Here is a 21,711-nt window from a genome sequence, read left to right as displayed (position 1 = left end):
ATAGGAGGGTGCAGTTTGTATTTTAGACGCTAGACGACGCTTCTGACATGTACATCATCAACATTCTCAAGATGGCGCTGCGCAGTCAGGCGGGTGGAAGGAACGCGCTTCGTTTTGAAGACGATGACCTGGCTACTCACTCATCACTTGAGCAGGTAAGACAATAAACGTGCTTAGTATGTTCCAGGCTTGTTTCAAGAAAACCAAGCCCGCCAGTTGCAGCATAGCAGATAAAAATTATAATAGATGAAATACTCTCAGGATGATCATATGAAATGGCTTCCATGGACCCATTTATAAAACAGGTGGATTGAGAGGCAGACTGGAGTAGACATAGATGGATTGTAGTGAATACTGCTCTCTTCAATATTCCTCTCTTCTAGACCTCATCATCACAATAGAACATAGAAATATTGCTTCCATCATAATTTGCAAGAAGTCCGGGATCCTGGCTGCCATATATATAACTGGTACATAATTAGATCTATTCTTTCCTTCAACTTTGACATTCTAGTAACGTTATAGATAACGTTATGTGTAGATGGAACTGTGACATATGTGTTTGAGATCTACAATGAACCCACTCACAGAGATCAGAAGGCATGTGCGGCAACAGGAGTTCTAGGTAATTTGTTCAAGGTAAAGCCTTGGACAAAAAAGAAAACAAAACTCGTCTGAACATTGTTGCGCAAATCAGAACAATGGTCGACACAAGTGCCACTTTCTTTTTTTGGTCCTTTACCTTTTATACCCCCCACTGTTGCATATTACCTATAATTCCGTCTCTGTGAGTGGGCTTATAGAAGACTATTTTTTGTTGCTTCAGGAAAAGGTGGAGGAGTCGGTAGAGCAGCTCTACTCCAACTTCCACAGGAGGTCAGATGGGGACGCTGAGTGAGTTATTTACTTGGAGCAACCTGCCAAAGAGCAGAACACTATTCATTGATGGGGTCCTGCATGAGGAGTCTGTACAAGGCTTTACGCTAAATTTAGGAAGACAGCAACTATGTGAATTCTAACAGGCTGGACATGTTTAATTCAGCCGTAATTATGCTTAGCGCGAAATGCACTGATTAAAGTCCACCTGCTCCAAATTACTTGACTTGAAATGGCGTATACTTGATGGAAAAAGTCATGCAGGACCTATATTTACAGATGGTTGGCTCAATTAAATCGTGCCCCTACGGTAAGGAGTTTTTCAGTAAAAAAATCTTTATCCCTTTAAGTTTAAGCTATTAAAAAGGACCAGAAAATACAAAATACAAATACAAAATGATTTTAACTATAGTTGTATCGCTATAGTATGGTCTGGTCTCACGGGTATTAACTATGTATACAGAGGTACAATATAGATATTTTTCTGACCTGTTCTAAAGCGATTAAGCAGCTTATTCAACACACATCTCACGGTCACACTCTGGCGGTTTTGTGTTATTTCAGCCCGGTTCTACACAGGGAGAAACACCTGTCATACTTGAAGAAGGGACTCAGACACCTGTCCGATGCGTATGAGGTAAGGGCTGTTGTGTCACCCTCCAGTATGATGCAATAGAAAACAATTTTCCGACACATTGGGACAATGATGACATTGTTAATCTCTCTGTACCCAAGATACTATGTTGAATTAAGGGCATAGCTAGTTAATTTGTATGGATGACATCCTCTGCAGTCTTGGAATCTAATGCAAGAGCATGAAAAAATGGTGTGGAAAAAGAATGCCTCAAAATGGGTAAAGAACAATGCATCAATTAAGGTTGACATCCAGGTGAAAGGAAATGCCAATGGACACATTGCTCGGGGTACGAAGTTCAACACAGTTCTGGGGATATGGACACAGTTCAAGGGAGACCACTGGGGGTACAAAAACTGCTGGGGGTACGGCCACTACGGGGGGTACGGACACTACTGGGGGTGCGGACACTACTGGGGGTACGGCCACTATTGGAGTTACAGACACTACTTAGGCGAGTGTCGTATATTGTTGTCAAGGCTATCAAACTAGAGCTGCCCACTCCCAGCACAGTGACAGTTACTGACAGTGTTCCTCATGTCCCCAGTGCCTGGATGCCAGCCGACCATGGTTGTGTTACTGGATCGTCCATGGTCTGGAGTTGCTAGAAGAACCCATCCCAGAAGAAACAGTCACAGAGTAAGTAGACAAAGACTACATGGACATTCATGATCACAACCAAAAGAATATGCCATGGAGATGTGCACTACTGTAAATCTTAAATTTATCTTGAAATATTTATGGTGATTTTATTTTCACAATGATAATTCACTGCAAATATTCAGTAGCAACTATTTTAGTGTGCCACAGAACTGTCTACCACCAGGTCCCCATGAAAATATGTGAATTTACAGTGTGTTTAAACTTTAACTGTCTTATAATGTGTTGTTTTCTGTATTGTTACAGTATTGCACAGTTCCTGTCAGCGTGCCAACATCCAAATGGTGGATTTGGAGGTAAGTTGAATTGCTGAGAAGGTTATGTTTTTAGTATTTTTTTATTTTGTTGATCAGAATAACTCAAAAAGCTATGGCTGGATTGTCATGAAATTTGTCATATTGTAATGTCTTTGGGAGTCCTTGGTGCTTTCCTTGGTACTGCAACAGAACTAATTTTTTTTTCATGTGGTAGATTCTTATGTTTGTTAACCCCTCATACAGCTGTATCCAGCTTTCAAAACAACCTATGTCACCATGCCATACAGATTTCTAAGATACTTTACTCTTATGTTTTGACTGGTGAGTTATTTGCACACCTGTTTCAGGTGGCCCCGGACAGCTGGCGCACCTGGCTCCGACATATGCAGCTGTCAACGCCCTGTGTATCCTGGGTACAGAGGAGGCCTATAACGTCATTGACAGGTATGCAGATGAGATCCGTAACAGTGCAATAAGACCGGACTGTAAGGTTGGATTTACCCACACTGGGATGGACTACTGATCTTTTCAATAGATGTTGTGTAGAATCTTTTAACATGCTATAGGTGTGGCTCTCCTCAAACACGGGACTTTACGTCCTATCCAATATGATATCCCTAACCTAAGCTAGATACAAATGCACTAAATTTTGCATGCCATGAGTTAAATGAACAAACAGGTGCAAAGTGCCTTTCCCATAGGCACAACATTGGGGCCTGCTAGGGTTACAAACCCAAAACATTTACATTTTTAGTCAACCACCCTAACCACAAGACCACCATGCACCTTTCTTGTATATCCATATGTAGACCCAAGCTGCAGAGGTTCCTCCTGAGTGCCAAGAGACCAGACGGAGCGTGGATCATGCACCAGGGAGGGGAGGAGGATGTACGGTAGGCTGCTTGTTAATTAATAAAGGTTGCTATGTTTGATTTTCACAGCATGTACATGTACTAGTATATATCAAGTATCATTGTAGGAATTTCTGCAATCAGTCTTGTAAGACAAAGGATAAAAGGCTATGGACACATCCGCTAATGCATTATGTTTACTGGATTTTTTGGGTTAAACTAAAAATTTATGATGTTCTTAAGGTTTGTTAACATTGGTGTACATTTTGTAGTAAATTTGCTTCTTAAAGTTTTGCTTTCATATTTTCTATTTTCCCAATGGACCGGTTCTTGTCCTAAAAGTAAAGTATCTTTTAAGTGTTAGTGTAAGTCTAGAGAGTCTTTTCCTGACTGTCCTGTGGTATGTACCAGGGGTGCGTACTGCGCTGCCTCCGCTGCCACCCTCACCAACATCATCACACCTGAGATGTTTGAGGGCACACCGGAGTGGATAGTCAGGTGGGTCAGCTCACAACAGTTGCCACAACTTACTAGTATGGGGACTGGACATGTCATATATTAGCTAGCGCAATTACCCCCTATACGCCGCACGGAAAATGACTCCCACGCGTTTACGGGCCGCGATCGGCCAACTAAAAAAATTCTAGAAAAATAAATTTAATTTTCACAATCACCAAACTTCTTGTGATTTCTAATCAATATCTTATCTCTATGTGTACTAAATTTCTTTTAAAAATAAGTCACCGATGTTGAGTTAGAGCGTGATTAATGGGCAGGTACGCCCGCCCGGCGCCCGGCGCTCGCCGCGGACCCCATTTCCGCCGAACGCAAAAATGCGTTCCACACTTTGACCCCGTTTCCGCCGGATATAGCAAGAATTATGGTCCATGGAAACGTCATGAATATATAATAGAGGCCCTGAGCTACATTTTGGTGTGTGATGCAAATCTCTACGTGCAAGGTAAGTCCATTTATGGCTCCTTCAAAAACTTTGGTCGCTGTTTTTGCCTCTATGGAAATCAGTTATATATTTGCATCACCAGAAATACGATAGAACATGTTTTTAGCTTTAATTTGATACCATATTTGTAGCATTAAGTTGGGGATATAGTGGCGGAAATGGAATTTTCCGCGCTGTGCCATGGCGCGAAATCGGCCATGCGTGAGACTTGGGAGGGGGGCGTGGCGAACGTAACTATAGTAAGGTGATTTCTTACACGTTTCTCGTCTTGAAAATCCCAGTAATTAATTTTGACACATATTATGAACCTAGATGGTATCGAGTCCAGAATCGAGAAGTATTGTTGATGAGTTAATGAGTTTAGCGGCAAGTAGGTGTATTGTAACGTTGTAAATATGCCTGTTTGGAAAAAGGAGGGATTGTCAACATATGCAGGATTCTGTAATCTTTGCCTGCTGGTTTATTGCCTTTCACTTATTGTCAATTTTGTGCTTACATGTAGGTTGTCCTGAGGTTCAGTTGATCCAAGAGAAACCTGTGGACTTCTGTCAAAAATGCAGCAGATGATGGATCAGAGATACCTTGACACAGAGTGAACTACTCGACTCGACTCTATTCTACTCTACTCTACTTTACTCTTCTCTACTCTACTCTACTCTACGCTGCGCCAAAAGTAAAAACTTTTGCAGGTAAATACTTTTGTCTTTTCTTGTCTGATGTGATAAAAATGTGAGGCATAATGCAATACCACTAACAACTTTAACATGCCTTTCGTCATTTATTTAGGTGAAGGGAACTGTAACAGTGTGTGTGTGTGGGGGGGGGGGGGGAAGTAGTGCTAACTGACCATGCCAAACGCCTGTCAGGCTTTTGGCTCAATTAGTTAGACTGCTGGTCTTGTATAATTAACTTTTATGGTGATTAATATTGCCAATAATATACAGTAAGCATCCTATCCACAGTTTTATATTGTAAATATGATCAATATTCGATGACATGGGTAGACTATACTAATTTCTGTTTATATTATGTGATTGTTATAGGCACCATGGCAACAGTCGGGGATGTGCTTGACTTCTGCGGCCAGCACAAACAGCTAAAGATGAAAGAGAAGATGGAGCTGCTCAAGGAAACGTTCTCTTCCATTGACAGCAAAGCAGAACCAAAACAGCTCTGGAACAGTGTCACACGCGTTGCAGGGAGAAGAAAGAAATTGTCAAAGGAGAAAAAACACCAGAAACTGAAATCTCTCTTAAAAGAGACTTTCAATTCCCCAAAGCAAAACCAAACTCCACAGTCTCGAGCTCCATGGACACCGAGAAAGAAGAAACTTGCAAAGCATCTGGAAGAAGCAAGAAAGGCCAACAAACATTTGAAGAAGAAACTGGGTAGTGCAGAAGAATGGAAGAACAATATGCAGTGTGTGCAAACAGAGCTGGAGACTTTGATCAGTGAATATACATCTGCTGTGCAAGAATGCGACAAGATCACTGAGGACACAGAAGAGAAAATGAAACTGATGAACAACAACAATGGCGAGCTGGAAAAGTACATCAAGGAAATAGAGAATGCTTTTGACTCTCAATCAAAAAAGTTACAAGACGCAACAGAAAAACTGAGCAAGTGGAATGTAAGGAACTTCAACAAAAGGGAGAAGTCAAAAAAAAAGAAGATCTCAATCTGTGAAGAAAAACTGAAACATCAAGATACACTCATAGCAGAGATGATGGCAAGGATTAAGGACTTAGAAGTCACCAACAAAAAGCTGACTACAGAAAAGGTCCACCTACAGAAGAAAGCCTCAACACTGAAAGCAAAGCTGAAAATGGAAAGTCCACAAGCTATCGTGTGTGCTAACACAGAAAAGATAGACAAACTGGAGCAAGAGAAGCGTGAGCTAGAGGAAGAAAACACCATGTTAGAAGATACAGTGAAAGCAATGAAAACACTTGAAACCAAACATGACAAGGGATATACAAACCAGATAAGGGAAGTTGTGATAGATCTGCTGTCCAAAAATGTGAGTGTCAAGCATGTTAGTTCTGTGATAAGAACAGTTTTGGAGAAACTGGCAAAGATGAACATCACAGGACATTTACCTTCTGAGACTTTGATCAGAACTTTGGCTGTTGAAGGACGAATGCTCTCAGTGATACAGGCAGGCAAAGCCATGCTGGAGGGTCATGCAACACTTCACAATGACGGGTCAACACAGGAGAAAAAGAAATTCAACACTACAAGTGTGACCACTCCATCAGGAACCCTGTCACTAGGACTCTACGAGATGGCCGAGGAGAATGCACAGGCTGTGTTCGAAGGCAACAAGCAGACGCTGAAGGAGGTAGCGGAAATTCTGGCAAAATTTGACAATACTGACCCAGAAATGGAACTGACCAATCTGTTATCAATGATAACATCAACAATGTCGGACAGAGGTTCAGTAATGAAAGCATTTAACAGTGCTTTTGAAGAGTGGAGGGGGGAGATAATCAAGGACACGTCAAGCTCAGTAGAGAAAGTCAATAACTTTTATTGTTATATGCACGTCCTTATCAACATGGCTTCTGTTGCACTTGATGCATTAAAATGTTTTGATGTGTGCGCCATTGAAAAGAAAGGCATGCCAACCAAAAATGGAAGGGCTGTCACTGAGGATGCACTGTATGCAGCTTGTCGCACGTTTCAAAAACAGTGCGATGAAAGAACGGGGCAAGCGGCGGCTTTCCAGGCTTTCCTGTATGGGAAGGAGCCAGGTAGAAAGTGCCAGTTTTCCAAATTAATCGGGAATAGATGCAACATCCAATTTGTGAATGGTGCGGCCTTCTTCTTTCACTTAGAGGACATGAGGGAGTTCTTAGAAATCTGGAAAGGTGGTGGTACCCTAAGTATGTCCCACTCTTGTCTGCAGCAGCACTTATCCAACAAAGTTGCTATCGCTGGATGCAGGGCGCTAGGTATCCTGGAGAAGAGAGTGACCACGCCAATGTGGCGAGAAATCTTAGCTGCTACCAACATCCTCGATCTGAACAGACAGTCTCTCACAATGAGAGCGGAATTCCTTAGACTATCAGAGGACTCATCAGAACTACTTGTGCCTGACAATAAAACCATATTTCCCGGCCGGGAGGTGGTTGATGAGGATGATGTGTGCCATGCCCTTTTTAAAGATTCTGAGGATGCTGAGCTGGATGCTCTCACCATCAGTGCCCTGGAGCTGATCTTCTCGTCCTGGGTGATTCTGATAGAAAAACAGCTCACCGACTACTTACCTGGAGGAATGTATGATAATCCTGATGAAAACCTGAAACAGAAATCTAAACATGTTCCCACAACAAATGTCACATGTGAAAGAAGCATTGGGTACCGAAATAGGTTACACCAGCTGAAACCATCTGCAAAGACCTTACACATCGAATCACTGCTTCTACTCTCTACAAACCACACAGTAGACTGGCTGGGAAAACTGTCTGAAGATGACAAAGAACGTGCATTAGAGACAGCTCGAAAAGCTGCTCCAGGATGCATCAAGAAGCAGAAAGAACGAGAACAGGAAATTCTGAGCCACCGCCTCGAACTGCTGAGGCAGAAACAAGATGAGAAGGAAAGAAAGATAAGAAGGGTATCCCAGGAGAAATCCAAGATTTGTGAAGCAGTAAGGCAAGGTGGCGGTGAATGGAAGACTCCAGAGGAGGTTGAGCAGAGACTCTGTGAGTGTGCAACTGATTCAAAGAAGAAAGAGAAGATCCTTGCACAGCTCAGATTTCACAAAGTTGTTCTGGAGGACCCTCTACCAACAGACAAAAGATACTTGGTTCAACAACAGATGACTGTGAATGGGTCGGTGAAAAAGTTTTCAATGTCAGAACTAAAGGAAAACTTGCTTGAGCTGATAGGTATGAACACTTTAAGATGCAATAACAACAATGAGGAGGATGAAGATGAGGACTCAGATCAGGAAGTTGCACAGGGTACAAAGTACATGGCTATGGACAGACGACTAGAACTGATACAGGCAGAAAAAGCAAAACTGAAGAAGAAGCGAGACAAGCAAAGAGAGAGACTTTAGGAATTTGTTTGATTATATTTGTTGTAATATGGCTTTGATCAGAAGACTTGAACTGATAAAGCAAAAGTGAAGAAGCGAGACAAGCAAAGAGAGACAGTAGGAATTTGTTAATATTTGATATAATATATATAGATACAATAGTATTCACATGTTTCTGCAGAAAAAAAGATATGACTTGTAAAAATTATGTAATTAATATGCAAAAAAGTAATTGATGTTAATTATTTATTTATGAAGTGGATGACAAAAAGTTTAATAAGTAATCTTGAAGTAATTAAGTCAAAAACAGTTGAAAACATAGTATAAGTGCATTTTTCTCAAAGCCATGAATTGATTGGATTATTATTTATTATATGCATTATTGGTCTAATTAATATGCAAATATGCTAAATGATTATACAACAAGAATTGGTATGATAACTTGAACTTGCTGGTCACCCATGCTGTGTCAGCTGCCAATTGTATAATATATGTATTTTTTTAAATGTATCTTCTGTAATTTATGAAAGCTGCAGTGATTAGAATGCTGAAATTGGATTATTTATATTATTTACCTTATAAATATTGCAAAACACTAATCATATACTAATTAGAATACTTAAAATCATCTATTTGTTAGCTATATTGTGACAGCTGCCAGTTCCATTACTCTGTTTAGAGGTGGGCATAAAGAAAGTGTGTATGTAGATGATGTCTATCCAATTTGATGCTTTTGTCTAATTAATATGCAAATATGCAAATCAGTCATTACATAAGAATTTAAATACAACTGACACTTTGCTGATCATGTAGTGACAGATGTCTGAGGTAACCTGAGAGAGAAATGTAGCTTGAATGTGTAGAGGATACTTGAATATAGTATGTGATATTAACCTAATTAGTATGCAGACATACTAATTTCAATAATTAACATAATCATTTACTAATTATAGACTAAGTGTACTGTCTACTTGCTGGATTTGGTTAGACAGTTGCATCAACTTGAATGTCTGTTGGTGTTAAGAAAATAAATCTATGCTAATGATGCATATAGGGTGTGTTGTGTATTGATTTGCACTAATTACAGGTCCCTCCGGTGCCATTTGGGCCCCATTGAACTAATGATTAAGGTTTTCCACAAAAATACCCAAATTAATTACTTCAAAATTTAATTTCTAGACTTAAGTTCATCCGATTTGAAATCCGAAAACGGCATTTTGTTCGGGGCTGCAAGAGCTATAATTTAAGATAGATTTCACTGTGTTATCACATTAGGAAAAAAATCACCTGTGCTAGCTACATATATGTTATAAGGTCATAGGGACAACATCCTATCTATAGTTCTCAAATGTTGTGTCAGAAAAGATAGGAGAAAGACACAAGGAAACTTGACTTGTCATGGCTACTTTTTTCTGTGACACAAAAATCCTGTGTTTTTACTGGTAATTGTGATACTTATCCAATGACATTTGATAGTAGATATGGCAAAAACTTATGGTGTGGTTGTCTTTACCCTGCAATATACTGTTAGTTTTGAAATGATTGCAATGTTTGTTTTTTCACTGACCTCTCCATGTTGAATTCATGACACCTCAAATATGCATTTCTTACAGACTGATTTCTGCAGAATTGTTTCAGCCATGAACTTTTAAAAAAAAGAAAGAATCAAAACTCCCAACAAATGAATTGACAGTATCCAGACATGGTATTGACAAAGTTATTGTTGATGTTGTAGATGTCAGACCTATGAAGGAGGTATAGCTGGTGTCCCAGAGATGGAAGCCCACGGTGGTTACACGTTCTGTGGGTACGCAGCCTTGGTCATGCTGGGCAGGGAGAGACTCATAGACACCAAGAGTTTACTGGTATGGTCTTCTTCAGGTGTTGGATTCAAATGTTGATAACTTGACTTTTCACTGTTATAATCTAGAACTACAACTTTACAAACAAGCAAGTACTTAACTTTGATTTTGCTCTAGTAGACCAATCCTGACTGTACATCACTCCATTAGCAGTTCAACCAATGAGAGAATAGCAGTTAGTGATTCAACCAATGAGAGAGTGGCAGCATGTCTGACAATTATTTGCATTTTTACCGTGAAGTTCTTATTTTGCATTCCTGTGTTTTGACTGCGGTGAGTGGGGCTATGGGACATGTACAGCTTAAGTTTTTGTCCTAAGAGGTGCACTTACTTTTCCATTATCATTGACCTGCCTACAGAGATGGACTGTCAACAGACAGATGAGATTAGAAGGTGGTTTCCAGGTAGGCAGTTTCCTAATATACTAAAATATGTATTACTAAATGCTTCCCTATCTATGATACTGAAAGTCTTTAGACGTACAAATTGATTGGTTTTATTTCAAAATTTGTAGTTTTTGCAGTGGCCTCTTTACAAGTTACAACACGGCAAATATAATGTTTGTACAATGGAATTGCTTCAACTTAAAACACTGCAAAAACTTTCTTTCTCCTTCTACTGCAAAATTCATACCCCCAAAAATTCATGAATAATAATTCACAGTACATGTTAAAAGCCCTGTGTAACATCTTTAAGTTAGTGCTTCCGTGTATTGAGTTTGAGAAACATTGTACTTCCATGTGCCTGTTCCAGGGTCGGACCAACAAGTTAGTTGATGGCTGCTACTCCTTCTGGCAGGCCGGGACCCTCCCCCTGCTGCACAGGGTGCTGATGATGGAGGGTGGGTACACAACGTGTCTGTGTTAGGGTGTTTCAGGTCCTGTTCCCGTACATAGGGATGGTAACCAGTATATAGTTTACTTATAGCTGTATCAGAATGGAAATTTATCTGCAATGTTGACCACACATGGAGCAGGTAATGTGGTATATTCTATTGTAACCACAAGACATTAAGTCCTCTACATTGCAACTGAGTCTGTGAAAGTAATTGAAATTACAGTTTGATTACCTTGTTTTTTCATGCTGTGTCTTCAGGTGACGAAGCACTCAGTAAAGAATCCTGGATGTTCCATCAAGGTGCCTTACAGGAGTATGTCCTTATCTGCTGCCAGTTCATCTCAGGGGGACTCATAGACAAGCCTGGCAAGTGAGTGGACACACAACTCAGTCACAGTATATCATGTTCTTTACTTATGCAAGGGTCCACATCATTTTCACATTTACAAGACTTATCTTTGATATTGTCCTTACTAGATACAGCACCAACTTTTCTTGTGTACATTTACTGTTCTGTTCCATTTTGTATTTATATTTGTATGTTGATGCTGTGTTTTATATTTGAGTTGCCTTTGAGTTGACTATGAGTTTTATATTTATGTTTTGAGTTGCAAGCTTTATGTAAGCATTGTGCTTCTTGCATGATACTTACAAAGTATATGTGAATGAAATGAATTAAACTGGTCAATAGTAGAGCCATGGTAGAGATTGTAATTAGAACTCTGTCAAGAGAGATCATGATGAGGATCTCTGCAAGTACAATTGGAAATTTTACCAGTACCAGAAATTGTACCAGAAGAATCAGTGATTTACCTACAGAGATCTCGATTGTGGCCTCTGTCTACAGGTGGAATTGTTACTTCTGCGAGATTGCAATCTTGTAGGTGGTAAAATGTGAATGTACAAAATAGGCTTTGCATCTCATCTCAACTTGTCTTATATAAACTCATCAGTCGATATTTAATATAATATTCAATAATTTGCTGACCAGTGGTATACAATTAAAGTTGATGTTTGAACCCACTACCATCCAGGGCCAGGGACTTCTACCACACCTGTTACTGTCTGAGTGGCTTGTCTATAGCCCAACACTTCATCGGAGGGAAATACAACCATAGCCACGTCTTGGGTCCTACTCAGAATGAACTGGTGAGATGCTGTATAATACGGTTAACTTGCAGGCTTCTACAATTCAGATTTAACATATCTTAAGGCTGTTTCGAGTGACGTTCATCATTCTTCTTAAGCATTACTTGAATGACCTTTCATTTTAGAATCAAGCAATGGCAGTAAGGCAGTAAGATTTGTAAAATGCTTTGCTGACGTGTGTTATGCAGCCAAAATTGATTCTGTACACTCAAATTTATTTATCATTCCTGAAAATGAATTTCGAGCCATAATTACCAAGTTGTATAATTTTACAGCTCCTATGTTTGTTTGTAACAGTATGTGAAGGCCTGTTTATTCCCCCTACAGCATGCCACCCACCCAGTATACAACATCAGTCCAGAGGCCGTGGTCCAAGCCAACTCATACTTCGGTGTTCTCCCAGTCCCATCTCCAAACTCCGCCGCCTGAACATCCTTCGACCAGTCCTGTAGAGTCAGCTTTGAGATTTGACCAGACAACATTCCCTGTCTGTGTAATATACATGTATGTTCACTAAGATGGCAACTAGGCCAGTTCTCTTCACTTGCCTGGGTCTCATTAGTGTACTATAGATGTTTTATTTGAATATATCAGGGCTTGAAATACATTGTACTGGGTACTCTCTTGTGCACCTAAGATTTGAGCTGTGCACTTAATATTTGAATGTTAGTGCACTGGTGCCCTAAATTTTTATGTAAGGTTACGTATGTAAAGATATTTGTATGATTGTACACTCAGTACACGGCATATATTTGACTGTCAAAAAAATAGGTATTAGATGTTGAGTCCATTGTAAATTTGAATGCTAGAAACTATATTGGCAGGTTTTGCTAAAATTATACTTTATTTTATGTTGTGCACTGTGCACGGGAATTAACAGGTCAGGTGCACCAGTGCATCTGTTCCAAAAAATGAATTTCGAGCCCTGGATCCCTTCAACTTTTGTCTTGCAATACTAGTGCATGTACATATCTGTTTCGGATCCCTTTCGTGTTACGTCAGCAAAGAATCTATTTGGAGACTGCATTTGTGCACAACAGGGATTATTGTCCCTCCTTCTCCTTCCTGAGAACAGTCTTCCCAACTGTTGTTCACTGTTTAGAATGTTGCAGAATTTGTACAGGTAGCTATAGTTATACTCCCCATTTTTTCGTAGCTATGTTGAATAAAATGTGTTGGTGTTACATGCCATGGAACAGCGCTTAGCATTGTGATGACCAAATTTACATCCATGAACAGTTTCATCAGGTAGCTAACTCACTGGATAACGAAGTTTTTCAAACAGAACCAAGTGTTTTTACCTAAGCTGATGTTTTGGTGACTGTCACCTTCTGACCAAACTGATTTGATAGTTGGGTGCTATATATGGCCATGGGTCATACTGACAGCTGTTCATCAACAGTGTTACATGTTCTAATGTGGTCTTAAGAATTGTTACTGCAACATAAATACTGTACACATGTACATGTCATGTAGTCTTATCTGACAGTGAATAAAGTGACTCTTGCATCTGAAATTAAACCATCTCACCCTAGCAGGTGGTGTTTTGATTATGTCTGAATGCAACTTCACAACTTGAGTTCAAGCTATACTGGAATTCAAAACAGTAATGGTATAAGTACTATATAATAGTATGAACTAGTATTAGTGAACTCCAAGGTATTGGCATGAGTGAACAGTTCAACTCAAAGACAGTGGACTTCCTGCCTGTAGACATGCCAGTACCGGCCTGATTTAATTTATGCAGGTTTATGTTGGGTTTCAATTGGAGGCTGCACACCCTCAAGTCTAGTGACCATCTCTTCCAAGAAATAATTCTGAAGAAAAATAACTGCAGAAGGCTGGGAGGATATCCCTACTACAGCTACAAGAGCAATGGAGTTTTTTTTCATCTTCCGTAATTTTGGTAAATCACAGGTAAACAAAACTAAAATTGCATGATTTCGCCTGGGATAAAACCAATTGAGAAGATTTTTTCAGCAAAAAGACTGAGGTTGTCAGTAAGAAAAAAAGCTTGTGTTTAATACAGCAAATTATAAATAAAATGTTTGTACTGCATCATCCATGGCACGCAAACTTCCCTTACACAGCACCCTAAGGGTCGATCTAGGTCAGAGAATCGATTTACATTTAACACACATGAATGTCCGGCAGTGATCCTCGGGCGCAGAAAAAAATTTTCACCCAAAACACACCACTTTCTATGCTTTTCAGCCATGACAATACAATTATGTTACTTCGCACATGTTAAGAAATATCAACCAAGACCCTTGAAAAGCTTTTCATCCCTTTCTTGGGAATTACTTTTTACATAAGACCAAATGATATGCCGTATACCCAAGATCTCCTAGTATCCAGGATCTCAACTAAGGCTGCTGCCAGTTGAACTACAGGGACGTCCAGACCCCATCCACCAACCATTACCCAGTCAAACCCCATCAACACCTGAGGAGGTACCAAACTGTCTACACATAATGGTTTGGGGCTCATCAAGGCCAAACATCTAAAAGGCTGAATTGTCCCATGGAGAATACAGGAGCATCAATATTTCAGAGGCAGAATATTTCAGCAGAAAAACATTTTACTGGGAAGACTTTAGTTAGTGAAAAACCTACTTCAAGATGGTTTTCCTTCGAGGTGAATTACATTTCAATTCCATATCTAAATGTGTATTCTAACGGTTACTACTGAAATGGATTGTTGCAAACCTAGAAATATTTTCTTGACCTGAGATGATCTTGAGGTGTGAAGTCATTTACATCTTGATAAAAATATTGTATTTTTCAATTTCTGTTCGGTCAGCAGCGGGTATTATGATTTGGACATTCTTCATCGCTTTAATACCCCTGCCTATTGTTCAAGTCTATAAAACTGCAGGGCAGATTATGCTGTGTTTGGAATCCCATTAAGGGGGACATTTGTACTGCTGGAGCCACCTTATATGTTGGCATATCAGTTTAAATAGGGTGTCTGACCCAGAACCAAGAAGTCCTGGGTTAGAATTCTTGGTAAAGGCACCCAATACACATTTCACAAAGGTGAAACAATGGTTGGGGAGGTAAAAAATGGTGGAAAAACAGGGATGGGCCCTGCCTTCCAATACCATGCCTACTAGACATGGTAAATAACAATGCACAACCCCTATGGCCTCAAAATGCTATGGGGCAACCTTTACTTTTACCTTTTTATGACAACATATCTACAAGCTAGTATGTTCAGATGTTCACAAGAACTGGCTACACCACAGACCAAGACAAGGCAATGCTGCGGGGTGAAAGGTAGCTTTATTGCTAATATACACACCACCTTTGTTATGATGGACCCTTTGAGTCTTAAGGATATTCTACTCTCTTGTAACCTCACCACAAACCAATAAACCTCACTGCAGCAGATACCTACATGTACATTTGTCTTAATACAATTACATTCATTCATTCATTCATCAGTGGCCCAAAATCAAGAGGATAATGCAGATGCTATGTGGTCACATCTACCCTTTCACCTCTGAATTAGAATATTTCCAGTATATCTACATTCACACATGACAATGAAGCCCAGCAGCATGGGTAGAGAAGGTGACTGCTGGCTTGTTACTCTGGTGGCTTCTGTATACTGTTAAAGGGGAAATGTCTACATTGATTTAATGTTCACGGTAACCTCTTCACCGCTAACTTAAAAACCATGCAAATTTTTTTGCAGCCCACCTACCCCCTTCTTTGCTGCAAACTTAAAACCATTGCGACTACAGTTTCATTTTTTCCCTACCATAAAATAAAATCCATGCATAAATTTCCCCTTTTAAAGTAGCTTACAAATTGTTTTAACCCGTCATCACACAAAGTGGGCAGACTTGGGAAAGCAGAGTTGGTGATGTGGGTAATACACACTGTAATAGTGTCACTCCCACACAGGAAATACAATAGCTGCACAAGAAGTACTGATGCACCTTTTCATGCCACTGTCTATGGAGGTTTCTATCAACTAATGTGTTTTCATAACAATTTTGGAACTTTTGCAATTTGCAAACTCTCCTCATACGACAATGGCTGGTGCATCATGAAGGCTTGGTCATTTCAATGGGGAATTTTTTTGTACGTACATAGCTCTTCAAGAAAGTACCCTATGTCTCATAATCCATAATGTCTTAATGAAATAATTACTTCGGAGCTATCTCATTCTAACTTAAAATACTTTAACCCCTACTTTGCAAAAATTTGCCCAGATTAACATGCTAACAACATGATAGTGTAGTCAGCAGTGATGGCGAACATCATTTCTTCCTATCCTAAAAAAGACAGTTCACAACACACACTTCTGGTAATCAGTGTTTGTGATCAAGACGTGAAGTGCAAAAGCTTGGTTTGAAAGATTTTGCTGCAATCATCAAGGTAACATGACAAAACCATACCGACTGTGCATTATCTGTTACCTTTTCTTACTGATGACAAAAACCTAACCCTAGAACTTTCTGATAAACACAAGCAATCAAGTAACTAAGCAATAATACTAGGATGTGTCACTTCCTTTTTCACGTCACCAACCCTTCAAGTCAAGTACATACAGCTCAAGCCACACGTAATGTACCTTACCTCTTATTTACACGCAATACAGTGCTAGATATACAAGCGACATGCTTCCTAATGCTGGAGACTAAGCTAAAGTTGCTAGCTTGGTGGAAGTTTTCTATTATTTCAGGACATATACTTGGCACTCTATCAGCTTTTCTTGTTGTCTGTTTTGAGCCGTTTCCGCTGTCCCTGAGTGTGAGTGTGGGTGTCGTCGGAGTCTGAACTGTCCGATCCTGATCTCGTTTTCAACCCCAGGGAGGAAGCATCGTTCAGGAGTGCGCTGGAGAGGTTGCCTGTCGCACGTGCTTTCTCCAAGGCACGGACTGTGCAAACAGAACAAGAGAATGGAGGTCTTATTGACATACTGTAAATTTCTTTATTTTCACAGGGACTTCACTTTGCACACACTTCATTTTGCTACAGAAAAGGGAAAGGATGTCTTGACAGTGTTTTGAGTTCACTTTCTTCTAGTTATGCCTTTCCTCCATCCATACAGCAGTAACAGCACTCATTTTGGGAGCATGTTGAAATTGATATTGTTACAGTTAGCCTTTTTCACGAACATATATATATACATGATTGTACATATATATATTAAACTTAACATGTTCAAGTTGAATTGACCCGAAGCCTATGTCACTTGATCTAAAAGATACCCAGCATTTGCTGTCAGCATCGTCTCTGTTGAGAAATGGTCCTTGGGCAATTATGTAGATGGCCAGCTTAGATAAAAAAATAATCCTGATGACTGTGTCCAACATTACGATTTTGTGCAAACTCACCTGTTGGTAACGTCAAACTTTGGCTCAAGTTACATTCGGGCTTTTGGTCATTTCAACCTAAGAAGGATCAGAGGACTGATTGAAAGCTAAGTTCTCTAACCTTGCTGGTCCAGAAGTGCATTCTGTTTCTTTAAGTCGTCTATGTCCTGCTGGTGCGTCTGGTTCTTGCGCCGCATGTACTGGATATAATCTGTAGCTTTGTTCAGTATCTGTGCTCTTGATGCCTGCTAAGAGACGGGTCATGAACAAAAGGACCGAGGACAACTTCCTGCCGAGGATGCTTTCAGGGCACCTGACCATCCAGGTACTGTGCAACTGACTCGTGTCATGCAGGGGAATTTTGTTCTGCTATCACATTGTTTATTTTAAATCCACACCCCGGCTACAAATATAACATGTACTCAGCATTGACTCAACAGACTATATGTACGAAATCATAAGCATTAAGTCATTGGTACCTTATGAAACAAATAGCAGCAAATCCAATCAATGTTTTCTCTTTATCACAGGAAGATTAGTCATTAGCTACAAAAATACTTTGGGAAAAAAAATCCTTAAAGATGATTTCATCACCTTTTGTTTTGCCGCGTTCTGCCCTGCAGCATCCTGAGCAAGAAGTGCAATGTAAAATTGTCAAATGGTTGATAAGCACATTACTTATCTGTTTTTCAACAGTACTTATCGTAGCTATCTCACCATACCTTTAAAAATATTAGCAAAAACTCAATGACGAACATTAGTCAACACTTAGAACTTGCAATCTTGCACAGGTTATGGAGAGTAAGAAAGAAATCTTTGCATGATACTCATCATAAAACTGCTAAGCAAGGCAATAAGAAAATATTGTCTTGCATCTGAGCATACATTGCCAAGAAGACAGAAACCTTATTGCATACATACATATTGAAAATCTGTTGTGCAGAAGTCCATACTTTATCAACATATTTGTGTACAAAACTTGTGTACAAAGCTATGGCTGGCAAAACACAGGAAACTCAACACACCACATGACCCCCTCTGGGAGTATGGCAAATATGCACTGAACCAGCAGCTTCAGTAGCAAGACTACTTTTACCAAGCTCCAGGCCAGGAAAACCATTTCCTTGCTTTAGTTCTCCATAACAAAGACATTAATCCAAAGAGTAAACTTTTCCAGGAGATAAATCTCTGTGTGTGATGCTAGCTATCACTGTTAGCAGACAGACTTAGCAAGACAACTGAGAAAGAATCAAAGGATCATGTTTCCCTATTCAAAAGGCTGTCTTCATTTACATATCAGACCTTTTCTCCCTGCAGAGCGGGTACAGCATCTCTAAGGCTACTGAAACTGTTTTTTATGTGGTCCCTTCTTTGCCTCTCAAGTGCATTGTGGTGCGCCCTTTTGTCCGCCTGGAAGGGAACAAGAAACCTTGTCAGTATGCAACAGCACACATCAGGAAAACAACATGCGTGAAGGTTATCAAAAGCAGGAAAACAACAGAACACAGGCTTATAATAGTATACATGTAGCAAGACAGCTTTTAAAACCAAGTCATTTTCTCAAGGATACATGTATATGAGATCAGCCATCTTATTTCACTGACTTGTGCACTTTGATATTCATGTTCATAAGGCACTTAACTACAAAGCTTGATATCAAACATTAGAGATGATCACAACAAAAGGTACAATTGCTTATACTGAATCTACTAGTAAATGGAACAGCCTTTTCAGCAAATGACCAGGAATCGCCTTCTGTGTACTGTCTGTGCTACACAAACTCAAATAGATGTTCAGGTTGGGCTCCCATTAATAAATTATCACTGAACAGGCAATCTTTGTGACTTTATCTTAGTATTCAACATTCAATTGTAAACTTCAACTTGCATTTTTATTTATTTATTTATTGGTTTGGCTGCACCGAACACACAGCCAGGGCTGCCCAACTAGCCTATGGCTATTACAAAGGGCTAGCCCTGCTGACAAACACATAAACAATACAAATTTAAAAAAAAGAACATTTGTATGTACATGGTGTAAGATAACTTACATATCATCTAAAATGGAGTATTTTTCTGTAGTTAAAAAGCTCAAGGTAAACTTCTTTTGAGCGATCTTGTATCAATAGACAGGTATAATGACCAAAAAGACTGGCACATGAGTAAATTGTTAATCATATATTCAAATGTCCATGTTGTCAGTTTGTCACATATTAAAAGCAGCATGGACTAAAATTTAAAAAAACACTAATTTTGTCAGATGTTCTGACGAGTTTGGCATATATGTAAGACATAGTATTATTGCTCCTTATGTAACTCAATGACCTGTACATTGCACTTTAATATATTTGTCTTTTTGTGTAATGATAACAATTGATTTTCTACAATGCACTTTGTACATGTAACGGTTACTAAATCCTTATGGGCATAATGTGTAACCATTATTTCTAGGAGCTGATACAACACACATTCTTCCTGGTGGGTTCTCTGTGAAATCAGACTTGCCATCTATAACAACAATCACATGTAAAAATGCAGAAATCATCTTCATAATGACTACAGTCAATGTTGTAATATAACTACACTGTCTACACATCAGTGGTGTAATGTGCAGTTAGCTTTGTTTGGGGATGTCCCTAGGATAAGACGATAATGGCGGTCCCGTCATCATAAAGAACCCACCACGTTTATTGGCAAGACTGAGTAGGGGTCCGTACCTCATGAGGTTTCCTTGAAAAATTATGTGGGTCCTAGGAATTAACTCAAAAGTTTAAAGTAGACCATGGATGGATATGTCATGATGTCATCATTTACACCCCTAAATTAGAGGTAAACATTTAAATCCCTGAAATTGGTGGAAAAATTGTTAAAAACGTTTCTTCAGAAGTTAGAAAGTGGATCAATTGGTTCAGTGAGTTTGCCTCACTCATTTTCTGCTATCCGGTGCAACTTGTAGTTGTACTGAAAATTATGAGACATTCTGGCATCCTCACATTCTAATTGAACGGAAGTCCTCTGTGTCACGAAAATTCCCCATCCACAAATCACGTCATAACGTTACACAGCCTTCACCATTAGCAGGTTTAGCATAGGTGTAGACTCGTTAGCCGAACTGGGCGTGTTTTGACATGTCATCGTTCACTGTTTGGTCGGCTTTGCGTGACCAGGCCAGCCAGCCGCCAGACCAAGGTCCGAACAGCCAAGCCCACAAAAATTTGGCGCACACCAAAATAAACGTTACAAGATCGTTTGACCATCCAAAGAAATAAGTGTGCCGGCAAATTGGCGCCCTACAAGTTTGGTGGGATCTAAACAAGAGTACTAGTTGTCGGGACACACTGCAGTGCCTGGTATGTTTACGTGCTCAGGGCCTCAGCAGCACGCAGGTCTCAGTCCACGTGACAAGCAAAACAACCCACCGCTGTCATGCCGCTCCGCTCACCGCCTGCCGTGTCACCAGCGCCATCATCCTGAAACAAAAACACCACCTTAACACCCATATCTGAGCAAGCTGAGCGCAGTTGGGCTTATAAATCCAAACACCGTGTAAAGTACAGTCTTACGTCGCTATCCACGTCCAAATCCCTTTCATCGTCGCTCATTTTGACAGAATTTTTCGGCAAAGCCCCTCGATCGGTCGTCCCTTTTCCCGTCTTCTCATATGGCGGCCGTAGGAATTGTCCACTTGTAAAGTTCTGTGGGGGTGTCTTATTTTGACATAATACAATAAAAAGAGTGCCAATGAATTAAGTCTCCTCAGTTATTAGTATTTGATTTAGAATACGTCATTTAATATAAGTATTGTATTCATAATCCATAGCTGCGAATATCCTGCAATTTAGTATCGCATATCAATGATCAGTTACCCAAGGCAACTTTCGATCATTCCAAACATCGCCACGCGGTCACACCACGAGCTGCCACGTGTATTGGTACGCGCAGGAAACGGGATTTTTCTTAATTTTTACGCCATATTGAGGAACATTTGGGAAACATTTCTAGCAAAAAAATCACTTCTTTTTGAAATGGTATATCATTTATGCTTTCGTTGAGAGCTTAACCGTCGATATCCTTGTGAATTGGCGCACTATTTCTTTACCTGGTGGACACATCACACCCTTTCCTTGACCTTTCACCTGGAAACATGAGTCTTAGCTATATGCAAATTACCACATGATGTTGTTGTTTTCAAAAAACCATGTGGCATCACAGCTGTGCTCGTGCAACGGGATTCGGTTCAGGGAGGCACTG

At 39.9% G+C, this 21,711-nt stretch overlaps 3 protein-coding genes across 11 annotated transcripts; 2 read left to right on the top strand and 1 right to left on the bottom strand.

Moving 5' to 3' along the window:
- The first annotated feature begins 48 nt into the window (after positions 1 to 48).
- Positions 49 to 12,949, top strand: LOC118421077 (protein farnesyltransferase subunit beta-like). The gene is made up of 14 exons (XM_035828239.1): positions 49 to 155; positions 827 to 894; positions 1,441 to 1,513; positions 2,058 to 2,149; positions 2,417 to 2,466; positions 2,775 to 2,871; positions 3,237 to 3,320; positions 3,690 to 3,776; positions 10,020 to 10,149; positions 10,506 to 10,550; positions 10,900 to 10,987; positions 11,242 to 11,353; positions 12,018 to 12,132; positions 12,460 to 12,949. The coding sequence occupies exons 1-14, from the start codon at positions 72 to 74 to the stop codon at positions 12,559 to 12,561; spliced, it is 1,227 nt and encodes a 408-aa protein (XP_035684132.1). The 5' UTR covers positions 49 to 71; the 3' UTR covers positions 12,562 to 12,949.
- On the top strand, positions 4,175 to 9,335 carry LOC118421058. 2 transcript variants are annotated; one of them, XM_035828234.1, is made up of 3 exons: positions 4,175 to 4,239; positions 4,742 to 4,928; positions 5,283 to 9,335. In XM_035828234.1, exon 3 carries the CDS (start codon positions 5,288 to 5,290, stop codon positions 8,303 to 8,305), a length of 3,018 nt encoding a protein of 1,005 aa, XP_035684127.1. In that variant the 5' UTR covers positions 4,175 to 4,239; positions 4,742 to 4,928; positions 5,283 to 5,287; the 3' UTR covers positions 8,306 to 9,335. The 2 variants fall into 2 exon arrangements, with proteins under 2 accessions (XP_035684127.1, XP_035684119.1); XM_035828226.1 differs by lacking the exon at positions 4,175 to 4,239 and having other exon boundaries at positions 4,362 to 4,928.
- A 2,448-nt stretch (positions 12,950 to 15,397) lies between the features above and the next one.
- On the bottom strand, positions 15,398 to 21,212 carry LOC118415988 (protein max-like). 8 transcript variants are annotated; one of them, XM_035821000.1, is made up of 6 exons: positions 21,024 to 21,212; positions 20,880 to 20,930; positions 18,764 to 18,871; positions 18,056 to 18,088; positions 17,583 to 17,709; positions 15,398 to 17,023 (listed from the first exon to the last, which is right to left on the bottom strand). In XM_035821000.1, exons 1-6 carry the CDS (start codon positions 21,060 to 21,062, stop codon positions 16,848 to 16,850), a joined length of 534 nt encoding a protein of 177 aa, XP_035676893.1. In that variant the 5' UTR covers positions 21,063 to 21,212; the 3' UTR covers positions 15,398 to 16,847. The 8 variants fall into 8 exon arrangements, with proteins under 8 accessions (XP_035676893.1, XP_035676902.1, XP_035676912.1 ...); XM_035821009.1 differs by having other exon boundaries at positions 17,583 to 17,706; XM_035821019.1 differs by lacking the exon at positions 18,056 to 18,088.
- Positions 21,213 to 21,711: the final 499 nt, after the last annotated feature.

Source organism: Branchiostoma floridae, chromosome 1 (assembly GCF_000003815.2).
Source record: "Branchiostoma floridae strain S238N-H82 chromosome 1, Bfl_VNyyK, whole genome shotgun sequence".
In the NCBI taxonomy this organism is placed as follows: domain Eukaryota; kingdom Metazoa; phylum Chordata; class Leptocardii; order Amphioxiformes; family Branchiostomatidae; genus Branchiostoma; species Branchiostoma floridae.
The sequence above is the reverse complement of the archived record's forward strand: the minus strand, read 5'-3'. Positions and strand labels throughout refer to the sequence as shown.